General features: G+C 41.7%; 1 protein-coding gene across 4 annotated transcripts in view; it reads right to left on the bottom strand.

Annotated features, from left to right (window-relative positions):
• The window catches only part of TM7SF3 (transmembrane 7 superfamily member 3), a 33,209-nt gene extending 20,646 nt beyond the window's left edge, over positions 1 to 12,563 (bottom strand). For all 4 annotated transcript variants that reach the window (XM_057701912.1, XM_057701914.1, XM_057701913.1 and 1 more), the window contains exons 1-3: positions 12,310 to 12,563; positions 4,445 to 4,599; positions 2,200 to 2,350 (exon numbers count right to left, since the gene is read on the bottom strand). In XM_057701912.1, the coding sequence (XP_057557895.1) occupies positions 2,200 to 2,350; positions 4,445 to 4,599; positions 12,310 to 12,400 (397 nt within the window). In that variant the 5' untranslated portion in view covers positions 12,401 to 12,563. The remainder of the gene's footprint in view (positions 1 to 2,199; positions 2,351 to 4,444; positions 4,600 to 12,309) is intronic.
• Positions 12,564 to 17,012: the final 4,449 nt, after the last annotated feature.

Raw genomic sequence — 17,012 nt, 5'->3', positions numbered from 1 at the left:
GTTGCAGTGCATGGGCTCAGTAGTTGTAGCTCATGGGCTCTACAGCACAGGCTCAGTAGTTGTGGTGCACGGGCTTAGTTGCTCCATGGCATGTGGGATCTTCCTGGACCAGGGCTCGAAACCTGTGTCCCCTGCATTGGCGGGCAGATTCTTAACTAGTGTGCCACCAGGGAAGCCCCACATGACTCTTTCAACAGGGCGAAAGATGGTGTCATCCTCCTGCTGGAAGAGTCTTTGTGTACACATAAAAGAGTAAAAATAAAAAAACTCAAGAACCCCAACACCATGGATTAGAATAGCATGTGTATAATTAAACACAAAATAAATTTGGGGTATTTAATTTACATTAATAATGTGGTTAAAACAGCTCTTCTTTTCTTATTAGGAATCCTACTCATGACCTTTAAGCAAGACAAACCTAAAGAAGTTACTTGACATTAGTTCAATTCCATGCAAAGAACTGTATATAATGGAATCAAGTGAGGACGCTGAGATAAGATAGAACAAGGTAAACCAATTTTAAGGTTTTTAAGATCTCAACTTCATACAGTCATCCAATCATTCCCAAAGCTGGTTCTTAGTTTCCATAAATTGCTGGGATTCTGCAGATGTGGAATGGAGACGCCCAGTATACACTGTTTCAATATTCTGTGGAATCTTTCTCAGCACTCTATGCTCTTCTTTCACAGTCTCCTTTTCCTGCATTTACGAATATCACACCTGAGAAAAGCATGTGTACTGTGACTGACACTCCACTGTTCATAAATTTTCTTTGTACACTGGCCGTGACGGAAGCTTCAAATCTATCATGTTTTTAATCAGGTAATTACACTTTCACTACATAACACTGTCTTTCTTCAACCACTTTTTGGAGTCTACCTCCTTTACTAGCTATTGCAACCTCTCCTTCCCTTTACTACCGAACTTTAAGAGGATGCAGATTTCCTCACCCCACCTTCACTCCTCAACCACTATAATCTAGTTTTCATCCTCACTGTGCCACTAACATGACTCTCATCAAAGGCCCCCACTGATTCTGGACTGTGCTATCACATGGACACTTTCAGTCACTTCGCTTGACCTCTCTGTGAAGTGCTGTTTACCACTCCTCACTTAATGCAAGACGTCCAGGCTCTCCTCTTACCTTCCTGTCTACTCCTTCGTCTTACGATCATTCTTCAGCAGTTGGCATCCCCCAGAAAGAGCATCTGGCATGCGGCAGGCACTAGGAAGTTACCTGCTATTATTTTTCCTCCTAAATCTCTAAGTTCATGCCTGGACAATCTCACTCACTTCCATGGCTTCACGAACAGCTATTCAGTTGGAGATCTAACCCTACTCCTCTACTCCAGGTCCTTATTTTAAACTGCCTCCTATGCATTTCCATCCCAATGTCCTACAAGTATCTCAGATTCGGTGTGTCCCAAACTGGAGTGAGCGTCTACTCCATCCCAGCTCCCGAAAACACCCAGCACCACAGCCACCCAATCCATGACGCCTATTTTGCATTACCACCTCCTAGCTGCCCAGATGGGAAACACACGCTCCCCACTTCTACGATCCAAAACCGCTGGTCGTTATGTCTTGTCGATTCTACCTTCTGAATATCTCAAATCCAGCCCCTCCTCTCCATCCCCCTCTAGGGGCCTCTGTTCAGATCTTCATTTGTCACTTTGAGTCCTAAGAGCTGTGCTGTCTTGACTCTGCTATGTCTCCTCCAATCCACTTCCTAGAGCTAACTTTCTAGAGATGAAATGCATCAGATCATTTCTCTGCTTAAAAACTCTCTGTGCTCCCTCAGCATCAAGTGCAAACCTCACACGGTACACCAGGCCCTTCACACTCTGGCTCCAGCCACACCCACTATTCGCCATTCTCCAAATACCTCCTTCTGCTTCCACGCCTTCCTCTGCCTGGAATAACCAACTAATGTGTGATGGACCATGTCTTGTCTTTCTGTTACAGCTTCTCCAAGGGCTCCTTACATGTTTTCCAAATGAATAAAGGTGTTCTCCTACTCCCTTCCTGGGCTTTCAATCATCATGCTAATTCTCTGACTCCCCTGCTGTTAAAACCTTTCTAATTCAATGTATTGTACTTATAATAAACACCTTTAATACGATTATAGTTTCCCCTAAATTTTCACGCGTAAGTCCCGCATTCTGGAGAGTAATGGGGAGTCGACGATAGAAAGGTTACCGCTTTCCGAGTAGGAGAGTAGAATGGCCACAGTTTGGACAGGCTCAGGGTCTAACGTCTCCAAGCGCCAAGTGCACATACTCTGCTCTGGTCTAAGAATGAAAACCAGTCCTTTGTCAGTGCCTGTTCCCGAGGCATTAGGAAGGAGAGTCTGTAACAAGGAAAGACGAGTCATCGTGAGCAGGAAATGAACAGTGTGTAAATTCCAGAGTAGATCTAACGTGTATGCCCTACTCCAAAGCTTCTCAAAAGAAAAAGGAATAAAAACAGACCCTCCTGAGATAATTAAAGAATTCTTTTCACCTCTGTGTACACTGCCCACACATGCACATGGAGGAACTATTTAAAATATATGCTCTTTGATCAGGAATAGCAGTTACACAGTAAAATCTCCAAGCTTTTCAATCCCCTCAATTATGATCTACTATGCCAAGCACTAAGACTACTGGGTTAAGGTCTACTCTGTGAATGACAAAACTAACACAATTTAGCAACGAGTCTGGTGTCCTTAATTCAGGGGAAAACAACCCATGGACAGTGCCTCACTAGCTGTGGAGCACGCTTCCCAAGGGATCTGGAGCAGGAACTAGTTTTTTAGAGCATCAGAAATGCATGCTTGGCTAGGAGGTTGAGGTTTCCTTAGCAGTCGAGCGGGTCCTGTTTTCCAGGGTAAGGTGCGCTAGCTGAGGGTGGGTGTAAGTTAGGTCCCCTTAACAGCTGTTCCCTGAAGTGCAGGCTGACTGAGGCTTAGATGTGTGACATGGGCCGAGCCACTGGGGCTGCCTTCACTTGTGGTCCCGATATACAAACTAACTTGACCACTGCCAAGACAAAACGAGCTCAGTTCTTGGGAAGCTTTTTTAAAAAATCCGAGTTGCAACTGACATATTATAAACTACAGGCAAAGAATACTAACGAGATGTCTGGATAAATGTAGGCACCTGTGACACAATCACCACAACCAAGACAGTGAACACACAGACCCCCGTTCCTACCCTTCCTCACACCCCCGGCCTTACCCCCATCTGCTAGGAAAGCTTTCTGAATAACCAAGTACTGAGTTAAGAGGTAGCAGATTCAGAGTGTTTTCTTAAAGCTAAGGAAATGGGAAGGAAAAAGTACCAGATGGGTTTCAATCTGACAAGCAGAAGAGAGAATGACACAAATACTATGTCAGAAACTATAGGGTCAACAGTTTCAAAGAACTAACTGCCAAGATGACCCAAGAACTCCAAGGTGCCACGCTTCATCAGGAAGTTACAACAGAAACAGTTCTCTTCACACAGACTCACTTCTAGAGCTCTGTGCAGTTCTGGCTGTCACCTTCTCCTCAGTACAAAGACAGGGAGAACTAAAGGCAGTCCAAGAAAGGACCACAATTATAATTCAGGATGACGAAGATCCTTTCTGCATGGAAATTGAGGCCCACGACGCTATTCATCCAGGCCACTCCTGTCACATTCGTAATGCTAGCATCCCTTTATCTAACCTCCATTTCCTCAAATGTAAAAATAGGCATTAGAACTACTTGGTTGAGCTGTTATGAGAATTAAATTAACTACACGGAAAACCAAATGCAAGGATTCCTAACTAGGACCCCTAGAGGCCCCCATGAAATTATACAGATGTACTCATACATTTTGCTAGACAGGGAGTCCCGAGATTTCAGCAGATTCCATGTCTATGGCCCTGGGAGCTTAAGGACCACTGGCCTAGCACAGGATGGGCATGCGATAAATATAAATGCATTTTTTCCTCCATCCTTTCTCTTCCATCAAATGTTGTCTTTGCTATGATGTTATTAAGGAAATCATTTCTATGCCATTTTACTATGTCTCCTATGTAAGGGTCTGAATAGAAAGTTTCCCTTTGAATTAAGCGCCAGAAAAAAACTTGGCTACCCCGAAGAACTGGCATGTTTCCTCCAAGAAAGTTAGGAAATTTAACAAGCTTTTATTTCTGCTCTGGCTGCAAAGAACTCAGGCAAAATCAATGTATAGGTCATAGACACTGTTCTCTCTTTAATTAACATAATTTATTCCTTCCTTTTTTCCTTGATCAAATCCTTCCATTTCCACTCAAGAAAGGCCTGCAATACTCTCCTCTTAGCCAGTCTAAACCACTAACTTGACAGGAGCCAAACTTGATTTAAGACGTAAACTGGCATCAAATTCTAACGCTCACACTAAATACAAAACCCCAAAATGTGGAAATGGCTTTTACCGAAGTAACTCTTCGTACTTACCTCAGAAAAAGAAATTGTTGTATTCTGATACTGTGAGTGTATTTGGAAAATAAGAAAAGTGACATTACTGGAAATATGAAGCAGCACAGCCTCCTCTGGAAAGGTCTTCTTGAGCTCCAAGTATCTAAATTTCCCCACAGAAAATTCAAGAAGACCTACAATGGGAGAAATGTTTCATTGTAACAGTTATACCTCTAACACCAATTTGTACAAAGTACATACTTAGACACACATGCAGGGCCAATTTAATCCCCAGAAAATCCTGTTGAGATAAATATTATCATTACCGCCCCTATTTCACTGATGAGGACCAGGAAGCTCAAAGCGGTGAAGCAGCCCCCCCAGGGTTGCTCAGCTAGAAAGGGTGGCACTGAGGATGGAAGAGGAAGAAAGGTATTTCAAAAGATGTGAACAACAGGCTGATTAAAGTGCCCGCCTCCCAGAGCCCAGGAAAATCCCCCTTCTGGTAGCAGCAATAACAACTCTATTCAGAACAGAGTCCCTGAGTTTAAGGATTAACAAGCCCGATGAGCTACTAACCATCGTAAATGCACTGGTACTAAAGAATACTACCATCTCATGACTTCTCAATTCAGCCCAGCTGGAGAGACACACCTGGCTTCAATTTTAGCCCACCATTTACTAGCTGTGTGATCTCAGGCACGTTACTTAATTCCCTTAAACCTCAATTTCTTCATCTGTCAAATGGGACTACAGTACCCAGCTTGCAAAGGAAGGTGTCACCATCACGGGCAAAAATGCCTACTGAGTGTCCACACAAGGAATTTCATGAATCACAGGCCTTCCGGAACAAGGAGCTTCTCGTTTGTTTGTTTAAGGATCAAGTTCAGAGTCCACATGAAAGACAGGCTGTAACACCTCATCTAGGCTTTCCCATCTGTCCACTTGCCTCCACTGTCTGCTTGTGTTTCACTCACTCACTGTGTGTCTTTTTCCCAGCTGCTCACCAGTTCTTTCCTTTTCCAACCTAATTCTCAAGGCATCCACCAAATAGGCTGCTTTCACTTCTATGTGGTTCTGGGTTCCCATCTTCCCCCCTGCCCTAGAGTCACCGTATCTTTGCATAAATGGCAGAAGAGCTTGCAAGCATTACATAAACAGTCTGGAGCCTAAAAATATAAAAAAACATTTCAATTTAAGAGAGCTGAAAAGGAGTCGAGGTAAAGATTATATTCACCAGAGTCCCACAGTGGAATGCTCGTGTTTTATTTTAGAAGGAAATTTGAGTCAGTAGGAGCTAAAAGAAAACACCTCAGACACTAACTTCCTAACCCATTCTTAGGTACCATTTCCTAAGAAGGCGAATTTTTTCAACACTTTTTGTTGTTCTTGTAGTTAACACAAGTACTCCATCTAGATGATTGGAACAAACAAAAAAAGACTGTCAAGAAAGGCTAACCAAGAAAGGCAAATGCAACACATAAACACTGCTAGGACCAGAAGGTTATTCTCTATAAATTTTCCCCAAACTCCATGATGTTATTATATTACCTTCATAACAATTTTTTAATTGATGATAGAAAAAAGGTTATTTCTGGTTATAATTTAATTTCTAAAATTCCAGAGAAAAATTTAATAGTTGTAACAATATCAAATGAAGGTTGTGTATTTTCTATGTATGTAACCGGAAAGACATTTCACCTTCTGTGTGGAACAAAACTCCAGTCTGAATAGTGGTAAAAATATTAGGAAGTGGCTAATAGAATCTACAGAAATCTGAAAAAATGTGGGGAGTTTTCTGGTTTGTTTGTTTTTTTAAGAGAAACAAGGAAAACATTTAAATATTTCCAGGTCTTCCCAGCATCAGGATTATTAGGAAACCAAATTATGCATAAAATTAAGTGGATCTCAGTAAATGGCCCTAAAGACCTTTCACGTATTGCACTTTAATTTTGGTCTCATTCATACTCTCTCTTCCAAGTCTCTAAAACTGACCACAAATTCCAGTCTAAGAGCAGTCTCAGTTTGTTTTCCTAGGAATTAATTGGATTTCCATCCTTTAACTGTCCAAAGCACTCAGCTCATTTACCACTCTGCCTTTGTGAGTTACATTTGTCGTTTTTTCTGTTTTTTCAGTCCCTCCCCATCCCACTTTCTCTATTTGACAAATACTTATTTTAGTACTTATGGACCAGTCGCTCTGCCTATTGAATACTGTGACCAGAACTGATGTAAGTAAATTCGTAAAGGTTGTAATCACTTAATCAACACTTAAATTTGCCCTAAAGCTTATCTTAGAAACTGTTTTGATGATCTTTTACGTCTGTCTCCCATAACATGGGCCTTGAATCAAAATACTACCTAGAACCTCTATATGCCCTGGAAGAGATTCAAGCTATCAGCTAGTGAAGTCTTGGTTTTCTTAACCTTTCCTTAATCTATCTCTCACACAAGGGTGAAGATTAATCATAACTCAGAAATACTTGGAGAACCAAAACTTTCCGTGACTTAAAAGACAGTGAGGAAAGAGAGGACCACAGAAATTAAAATATACTACTAAACAACTGGTAACTTAAAATAAGTAGGGGTAATAAAAGTAGGTATTCCTGGTAATGTATGTTAAGTGATTTTTCTTGTCTTTACACATTTTATTGTTTAACAAGTTTCGGTAGCGATCATGAGGCATTCTTATCAGAAAGGAAATGCACAATTTGAAAACACCTCCTTCCTTGATGGCACTCAAAACACAGGTTCTACCTCCACTCTTCACATGAAATTTATAAAATAAGGACACACTGAATCTAGACAAAACGGTGACACTCTCAACACTCAACAGGTGTCACCTGTGTTGGTTTTCCCTTAAAATGGTAATATTGTTCCAGATCATATAGAAGCCATATTTTAAAAGGCAAGAACTGTAGAGAAAGTTCATTACAGAAATAATCACTATTAACAGTTTGGTGTGTACCCTTCAGTATTTAGACAAATATCAGCATGAGCATCTCGATGCAGATGGAAAAAGAAAGACACAAATATGTTTGGTATAGCCCATTTCATAGATCTTAGATATCTTTCCACACCAACTTGTGAGACAGTATTCCAGTTGCCCAATACTCTCACAAACATGTGGTAAGAACACTGTTTTACCTATTGGCTATTTAAATATCCTCTTTGTGAAAGGGTCTGTTCAAGCCTTTTGCCCATTTTAAAAACTGGATTATTTGACCTTATTGAATTTTAGGAACTCTTTAGGCATCACTGATATGAGTATTCTGTCAGATATGTTACAAATACCTTCTCCCACTCTTACAGCTTGTCTTTTCACTCCTGTTACCTTAAGATTAACAGAAGTTTTAGTTTTAATGTAGTCCAATTTCTCAAGTTTTTCTTTTATGATTTTAAAGAATTCTTTGCCAACATACACCAAGATCAGGAAGATACATTCCCCATGTTAACTTCTAGAACTTTGTTCTACCTTTCACATTTAAGGCTAAAATCAACCTGAAACTGATTTTTATGTATGCTGTGAGGCGGGAGGGTCAAGGTTCATTTTCCCATGTGACTATCCTGCTGACATAGCAAACTTTATTGAAAATAGTTTCCCTGTGGGATTTTCCTGGTGGCGCAGTGGTTAAGAATCCGCCTGCCAATGCAGGGGACACGGGTTCAAGCCCTGGGCCAGGAAGACCCAACATGCCGTGGAGCAACTAAGCGTGTGCACCACAACTACTGAGCCTGTGCTCTAGAGCCTGCGAGCCACAGCTACTGAAGCCCACATGCCTAGAACCTGTGCTCTGCAACAAAAGAAGCCACTGCAATGAGAAGCCCGTGCACCACAATGAAGACTAGTCCCTACTTGCTGCAACTAGAGAAAGCTCGTGCGCAGCAAAAGAGACCCAATGCAACCAAAAATAAAGAAATTAATTAATTTAAAAAAAAGAAAGAAAGAAAACAGTTTCCTTACTGCTCAGCAATCCCACCTTTCACATAAGTCACGCGACCGTATGTGAAGGTTTGTTTCTGGACCCTTAACTGTGTACCACTGGTCTATCTGCCTGTTCTAACATCAACATTACACTGTTTTAATTTCTGCCCCAAATTTGTTCTTCCTCTTCAAGACTGTCTTGACTATTTTTGCCCTTTTCATTTCCGTATAAATTTTAGAAGGCAGCTTGTCAATTTCCAAAACCAACAACAACAACAAAAACCCTGCTGGGATTTGACTGCAATGGCACTGAATATATTAATTTAGGAAGAAATGATACCTTTATGACACAGAAATTTTGTCACCTATGAATTTGAGATATCCCTCTATCTAGTTTCTCAATTTATCTCAAGAATGTTGGATAGTTTTCTCTGTAGATATTGTTACATATCCCATTATAATTATCCCTAAAAATTTAATGTTTCTTGATGGTATTATAAATTGACTTTTTATTTTCTATTTCAATTTCTAGTTATCTCTTCACCGACACTGTTTTTTTTTCAAGGCTCTCCAGGCAATTCTAATGTTCAGCCAGGGTTGTGAGTTCCTAAGGCCACATCTGATGAATTAGGGAAAGATAATGATATGTTCTCCTATAGTTATCTTTATCTAACTTCCGTGTGAAAATCCTTCGGCAGTGTTACACTGGCAATCCAAGAGCCATTTCAGTTTTTACAGAAGACTGCATATGAAACAAACCAGTTATGGTTTGAGTCCTGACTTGCAGGGCTTTGTCATATTTGATGTTCCTGAGCCCATACGATGCCAGGCACCTGGCTGGCACACAGTAAATGTCTGTTGAATAACAGTAAATGACAGTTGAATTTTGTGACTTCAGGCAAGTAATTACATCCTCTGGGCCTCAGTTCCCCACGGAGAAATGCAGGTGACTGTGCTGCACACATCACATGGCTGCTGAAAGCATCAAGTGGGAAAAAATTGGTAAACTGTCCAATACTACACAATAAACTATCATTTTTAACTTCCATCAGCTTTCCAATGTTTCAGAGGCTCATGTCCCCATAAAAACAAAACCAAAACCAAAACCAAAAATGCAGGGAGTTTCCTGGCGGTCCAGTGGTTAAGACTCAACGCTTTCACTGCCATGGACCCGGGTTCTATCCCTGGTGGGGGAACTAAGATCCCGCAAGCTGCCCGGCACGGCCAAAAAAAAAAAAAAAAGAAATGCAGGTTTTCAGTATTGTCCTCCTACAAATAAACTAGTAGGAAGAAGAGGACTAACTGGTATAAATGACCAGGACATCCATCATAAACACTGAGTTGAGACAGTGACTTCCATAGAGTGATGAGGAAATATACTGGAAGTCAAGACAACTTTAACAGTCCAGCCTGGCAGAAACTGCATTTAATTTCTACTCATAAAAACAGACATGGCAAGAGAAGACATGTATACAAAATATATCCTGAAGAGGTTAACAGGAACTTAACTGCACCTCTAAGTCATCTGGAAAAAGGAAGCATGGGAAACATCTTATGAGGGATAATTAGATCTTATGACTTGGGGAGTGGGCGGGAAAGACAGCACATCAAAGGATACTGCAGGGCAAATGGCTAACACAAGGCAGAGCACCTTCCCCAAAGCTCTTCTAAAAAGCAGTGGCTCTGCTTTTTCTGCCACAATTACATTGTGCCATCTAACCCACAGCAGGGGACTCTTTTCTATTTTTCATACCCTTCCTCCATGCCTACCCAGAGTCCCTTTTTTCTTCCAATAATTCCATTTTAAAAAGATCTGCCTAATCCCAATATTCTCCTTTTCTTTCTCAATCAGATCCTAAACTTGCAACCTCAAAATTTTCCAACTCTTCCTTTTTAAATACTATTTTACTAAAATGTACCTCCATTGTTTGTACTTTAATGCAACAGACAAATTCTAGGAGAGATCTGTCAACGCTTAGTCTTCATAATTCTCTTCAGATGGAATATTAAAAACAAAACCAGTTCAGCTACTTGAGCTGGCAGGCATTCAACTGCCCCTCCTAATTCCTCACTGATAACTTCTTACAATTTTCATTAGCTCTAAAAGGTGAAAGGAAACACAAAAATGCACACACTTTTGAGAGAAAGAGAACACTTGCAACTAACTACACAAGTGGCCTGCCACCTTCCTTAAGCACTACCGAGAGCACAAACTTGAGAAGGTTCAAACGGCACTCTGCTCAACTCCAGTCACTAGGTAAGTTCACGTGAGTTACTGGATATGAGACTGAAATAATAATGAAAGCTGTTAAGGAGAGCAAGGATCCGGGACAACAAGAGAAGGGAAAACTGCTCAGATGTCTGATTCATCTCCTGCTGGTCACAGAACCCACCGTCCTCAGACACTCTAGGAACTTGATCTGCCACCTTTAAAGATTCCTTAGCTTCTAAGCCACTATGCAAGGTGTCAAGTTAGCTCTTCCTGCAAAAGATGGGTAAATCCTCCTAACTTACAGCAGCTGCTCAACTTCGAGTTTGTATAGTTATCAGAATCCTCAGAGATCTAGCCACTTTCCAGGAGGATCATGTAAGTCCTGAACTAAGTCTTTCTTAATTTCCACTCTGATCTTTATCTGACAGATGTGCAGAATAACAGCTTTCAGTAACCCTCAGCAGTCAAGCTCCCACATGCTGTCCCTCTCCTGCACAGAACAGCAATACGGATGCAAGACCAGAAGAATACCGTAGCTGAGGAAACAACAGTGCTGCAGTCACAGAAAAGAGGTGAGAGACAGTGTCTGAAAAACATTAATTTCTCAAGTTACTTCTCTAGTCCGATCATCTGCAAACTCAATCTCTCAGATTCTTCACCTTGGAAGAATGGAAATAGCCTATGAGGACGGGAGAAGAGACTCTATGTTGAGGAATGCGAATTCAGAGAAGAATTAAGTGTGGAGCACCATATTAAGTAAAACATTGCCATTGGAGGGCAGTTTTGTAGAAGTGCAGGACCATGAACTTTACAGCAAGACACACGTGGGTTCATCTGCTGCCTGTGCGCCTTTTAGCTGTTTACTTGTGTAGTGAGCATCCTCTTGGGCCTGGGGCATCATCCTCCACCAGTGAGGACAATAATTATTTCATAGGGTTGTGAGGATTAAATAACACTGCACATACTGCACTCAGTGAATGTTAGCGCCCTGTGATGAACAAGGCTATTTTTTTCTGCGAAAGCATAACTGCCCTTTTCAGCTTTGGCCTTAAGTGCTCGGCAAAAATTCTAGGATTCAGTTTATTCAAGAGCTTTACAAAGGTAAGCATTTAGAAACACAATCACATTATTCAGAAAATACTATGTTTCAGAACAACTAGTTTCTTAAGCTCCAAACAAAACCAAGAATGTGTCTAACCTCACGGAAAAGCACATGATTATCAGCGTGGTACAATTAGCGCTCTTTACAGCTTATATTAACAAACCACCAACTATTCCTGAAATCCATTCACCAAGCACATGACCTATGATCTGAAGTCCCATTCTGGGGTCACTTTTCCTCTGAAACTCCATAGAGCATAACCAATTGGAAAAGCATCTAGATTTTGGAGTACAAAAAGCCGCTGCAGCTTGGCTGCATCAAGCCTCCCAGTCCAGAGGCTCAGATCAGCCCTTTGGGAGCAAAGAGTGCTTTCGCGTGTTAAATTAAACCTACAAACATGGCTGCGCCCTAAGGGAGAGAATAATGTGTCTGAACAAGAGAGTTTCCTATCTCTTCCCATTTCCCCAACCTCAATTAGGAGGTTGACAGTAAGGCCTCCCTAGCCGTGGGACTTGCCTTCTGCAGGAAAGGACCTCGATCCGTTCCAGCCGGTTCTGAACTCACCGCCTCCCCTGCTGAGCGGACAGTCCCGGGGGTGGATTTTGACCCAGCAACAAATGCAAGACCAAGTTTGGGTTGCAGAAGTCAGGTGCCCCCGACCTTACCCTCGCTGGAGTTCCCGACGGTCTCTGCTCCGCCGGCCGCCCCCGGTTCCGACGCCAGCACCGCCAGGACCAGCAGCCGAAGGAGCCCCATCGTTGCCCGGGCCGGGCCCCGCCGCCTCGCCCGCGCTACCCCGGGGCACCCGCGCGCGACGCCATCGCTCGCCAGGTGCACGCGCCGCACACCTGCCCGCCCCGCGGAGCCGGCGCGCGCCCCGGCCCCAGCAGAGGGTTCCAGTTCCGGCCACGAGCCCCGCGGCGCGGCCCCGCGCCTCCTCCCGCCCCTCACGTCACGGCGGCGGGGCCCCGGGGGGGCGGGGGCGGGGCGGGGCTGGACTGGAACGCAGGGGCGTGTCCGGGCGGCGCACACCTCCCCCGGACCGGCCGCGCTCCCGGGGCCCCCGCGCCGCTGGCGGTGGCGACCCCAGGAAGTTCTGTGGCGTAACTTGTACTTCTCACTCTGGTATCTTTCGCACTTACGAAAAACGACCGTTCGAGTAAAAAATAACCCTTTCTGTTGCGGCCTAACGTCTCCGGGCTCCCGTTCTCGCGTTTAACGGTCCTTTGCAAAAGGGAGAAAAGAGGAATCTGGTGCTCAAAAGGCTGGCGTTGATCGTTTCTCCCTGTTGCAGCGGCCTTAGCTGCTCAGGGAGACGTCGGCATGAAAGTGCGGGGGCCGTGCGCTCTCTGTAGTGGTTGCTGCGCTGGTGATGAGCGCCTCCTGTTAAAAATAAAGTTTCGTTTTCTCTAAGCGAAATATCCTCGAAGACTCAAGACCTTCATCTGAACTTCCTCACTCACATTTTACACTTGAGGGCTGTTTAAAGGGCAGTAGTCCACGTGACAGATGGCTCGTGAGACCATTGTGGAACAGATTTACAGACTCAAAATTATTTGGAGAAGATTGCCCTGCTTTATTTTTCCTGCTCTTTAACTTTTTCAGTTATGTATTTTAATGAGCAACTATGTTGAAAATTACATATCTGGTTAATCCACGACTAAACTAAAAACCTATAGCAATCACCATAATATTAAGAGGCACAACTCTTCCTGTCCTTCCTCTGCCTGGTGTAAATGTTCACACCTGCGGTAGTACTATTTATTCCTATGGTGTTTATTCACTGTCCCACATGCCCTCATTCCAGTAACTCTCAGTAGATGAAATCCCGAGACGATGATAGCGATTATAAGGGTAGCATTTGGATTCGTGGATGGATTATTCAATACATTGTCTGATAAGTGATTAGCTGTACTGTATTGGGAGGGAGGATTACAACTCTATCTCACATTGTCACAGTGAAATCCCAGCGTAATAAATAAAATTAAAATCTTGAAAGAGCTAGAAGAAATACATGTTTAAAGACAAAAACTTGATCTAAGAATGGGAGGAACTGTCTTTTTCTTTTAAGACTTCATTTGAGCAAAAATCTATTGGAATCTGCAGCACCAAACCAGAGTGATTAGAAGTATTCAGTGGAGGAACTTTCTAGGCAAAAAAGCATAGGAGGAAACCATAAAAGATTGGCAGATTTGGCTTCTTAAAAATTTTAATTTTATTCAAGTCAAAAAACACCATAAACAATAAACCTCATGAAAAGTGAAGTTGATGACCAAAAGTAAAAAGTTAGCAAATGACATGAATAGGGAATTAAAAAGAAAAAAAAGAAAAACACAAATGGCCAATAAACACATGGAAAAAAGTTCAAATTCACTAGTAACACACACAAAATCAAATTAAGAAACTAAGCTGTAAATATTTTAAAAGAACAAGAACTTTGAGTGTGGATGAATGAGCTGAGAAGACATTCTAAGATGGAACTAGTGAGACTGTAATTTCATACAACTTTTCATAGCATGAGCTGCATCAAAAATCTTAAAAATACTCAGCTTTGGTGTGATAATTGCACTTTTGGATTTAAATATGTAAATATGTATAAAATTACATATATATATAGTGTACAAGACTGTTCAAGATGTTATTTACAATAGAAAAAAACTAAAACAACCTAAATGCCCAACAATAAGGAATTAATTAAATAACCTGTAATGTAGCCATATAATAGAATACTGTGTAGCCCTTCAAAACTGTTTTAAAAGGCAACTGATTGATCGGGAGCTGTTTATGAAAAGGCAAGTTAAAAAGCAATAAATATATATATATAGTATAAGCTTTATTTTGTTTTCTTTTTAATATGCATTCATGTTTATATGCATAGAAAGGTTGAAAGAACATTATCAAAATGTTTAAAATAGTTTACCTTCAGATGATTGGATTAAGAATGATTTTCTCTACACACTTCTGCACTTTGTAAAGTTTCTGTGTTGAATGTGTATGGCTTTTGAATAAGAAAATAAAAATTTTTTAAAGATATAGTTCTAAAGTTTTTCTGGTAAAAGGTTTTCTGGTCAGGGGACTTCTCTGGTGGTGCAGTGGTTAAGAACCTGCCTGCCCATGTAGGGGACACAGGTTTGAGCCCTGCTCCAGGAAGATCCCACATGCCGAGGAGCTACAAAGCCCGTGCACCACAAATGCTGAGCCTGGGCTCTAGAGCCTGTGAGCCACAACTATTGAGCCCATGTGCCACAACTACTGAAGCCTGTGCACCTAGAGTCCATGCTCTGCAACAAGAGAAGCCACTGCAATGAGGAGCCTGCGTACCACAGTGAAGAGTAGCTCCCCTCCCACCCCACAACTGGAGAAAGCCTGTGTGCAGCAACGAAGACCCAACACAGCCAATAAATAAAAATAAATAAATAAATTTATTTAAAAAAAAAAAGGTTTTCTGGTCAGGATTACAGTCTATCTTCCTGAGTATGGCATGTAATGTTTTGCATAATGTAGCACCTGTCCAGCTCTCCAGGTTCTTGCTGCAACTCAACTCAATTCCTCTGTGCTGGCCATGCTGAATTAATTTCACTTCCCTGAACTAACCCCATTCTCTCTCCTCCACACTTTTGCACTGCAGTTCCCTGTGCCCGCAGGGGACAGCTGATGACAGAAATGTCGGTAAGCAAAAGAGGGCCTCATTACCTTGGCTCTGAAATACTGTAACAGCTTGAGAAGAATATTGGCTGGGGTTCCTTGCTGATGTCAGAGTTCCACTGGCAACCTGTGAAGCAAATGGGCCCAGCAGCTTCGCAGATGAGTTTTTATTCCTAAGAACTGAAAGGAAACACAAAAACTGACAAGATTCCCAAATCCAAGATATAGATAACTAGAGCCTTAATGACTGCTTAAAGTTCAGAAAAGGAAGGAAGGCAGGCAACCTTCCCTAGATTTTTGAGAAAACCCAAGATATTTTGGATTGCAGATGGGAATAGGGCTCCAGGGGAAAGGCAGGAAAGGTCCTCTGTGAAGCTTGCCCATTTATCCTATCTCATTCTAACCTCACCTTTGCTCTGTATTTTTTAACACTTTTGTACTTCCTGTGGGTTACATTCTTCGGACTGTGTTTATTAAATTCAATAAATGTTTATTTAGTAACATATGGAAATCATTATGCTAGGAAATTCATTCATTTAGTCCATAAATATGCATTCAGTGGCTTCTGTGTGTCAGGTTAAATGTTAGATGGTGGGTATTGGAAATATGGAAACAATTAAAATGTTTCCTGCCCACAAGTAGCTCATGGTGGTGAGTGAATGAGAGTCATGTGTGGATAATTAGACCTCAGTACACCAAGTGCAATAACAGAAGTATAAGGAACAATTGTGGTGAAGATTGGGAGCAATTGACTTACTCTAGGTTTTCAGGAAAGGTTTTATCAAGAAAGAAATGTTTAAAATGAGGTTTAAAGCTGAGTGGATGATCAACAAGGGAACAAAATCAAGATAGGGATGGTAGTGTGGGCTTTTCATACAAGGAAGAGAGAATTAATGTCTTATTTGCTGTGCCTAGGAGTATGAAACAGCCAAGCATCTGTAGGGATTTGCAAGGAATCTAATATGGCAAAGGCTTATTTACAGTATTTCAGCACAGTGCTTGGAACAGTTTAGATGGTTAATAAATTGTGACTGGGTAATAAAGGGAGTTGAGGATCTAGAATGTCAAGTTAAAGAACTGGTAAAGATTTTTTTTCCCTGAAAAAACAATCACTATAGATTTTTAAAAAAAATCAAAGTACTTACTACAAGATTGGCTATGGGTTGATAAAGTGAAGCTGGGTGATGGTACATGAGTGTTCACCATACTAGTCTCTCTACTTTTGTATATATTTGGAACTTTTAATAATATAAAGTTCAAAAGAACATACCAAAATTGTGTTTAGAAGGTAAGAGATACATAATACTGAGTTCATCCTCCTAAAACCATATAATCCAGTTGGGGATTCAAGAAGAGCAAGTGAAAAAGCATATGAAAAACATGTCAAAATCAGGCAAGGAGAGAGAAGGGGTCCATGTGGAATCTAGTAATTCACAAGATTTACTAGAAAAAAGTAAAACAAAAAAATCGTGTATGAATTAAATAGCAGCAAGGAAATTATTTTGATAAAGGTAAAGAATTGACTGCTTGTCATCTGGGGGCAATTTTGCCCCACACTTCCCAGGAGACATTTGGGAATATCTGGAAATATTTGGTGCTGTCACATCTGGAGGGGGGTGGGGGGGCATTGTTACCATCATCCCATGCGTAGAGGACAGGGATGCTGGCAAAGGTCCTACAATACACAGGACAGCCCCCAGAACAAAGAATAATCAGCCTAAAA

Source organism: Hippopotamus amphibius, chromosome 12 (assembly GCF_030028045.1).
Source record: "Hippopotamus amphibius kiboko isolate mHipAmp2 chromosome 12, mHipAmp2.hap2, whole genome shotgun sequence".
NCBI classification, from domain to species: domain Eukaryota; kingdom Metazoa; phylum Chordata; class Mammalia; order Artiodactyla; family Hippopotamidae; genus Hippopotamus; species Hippopotamus amphibius.
The sequence above is the reverse complement of the archived record's forward strand: the minus strand, read 5'-3'. Positions and strand labels throughout refer to the sequence as shown.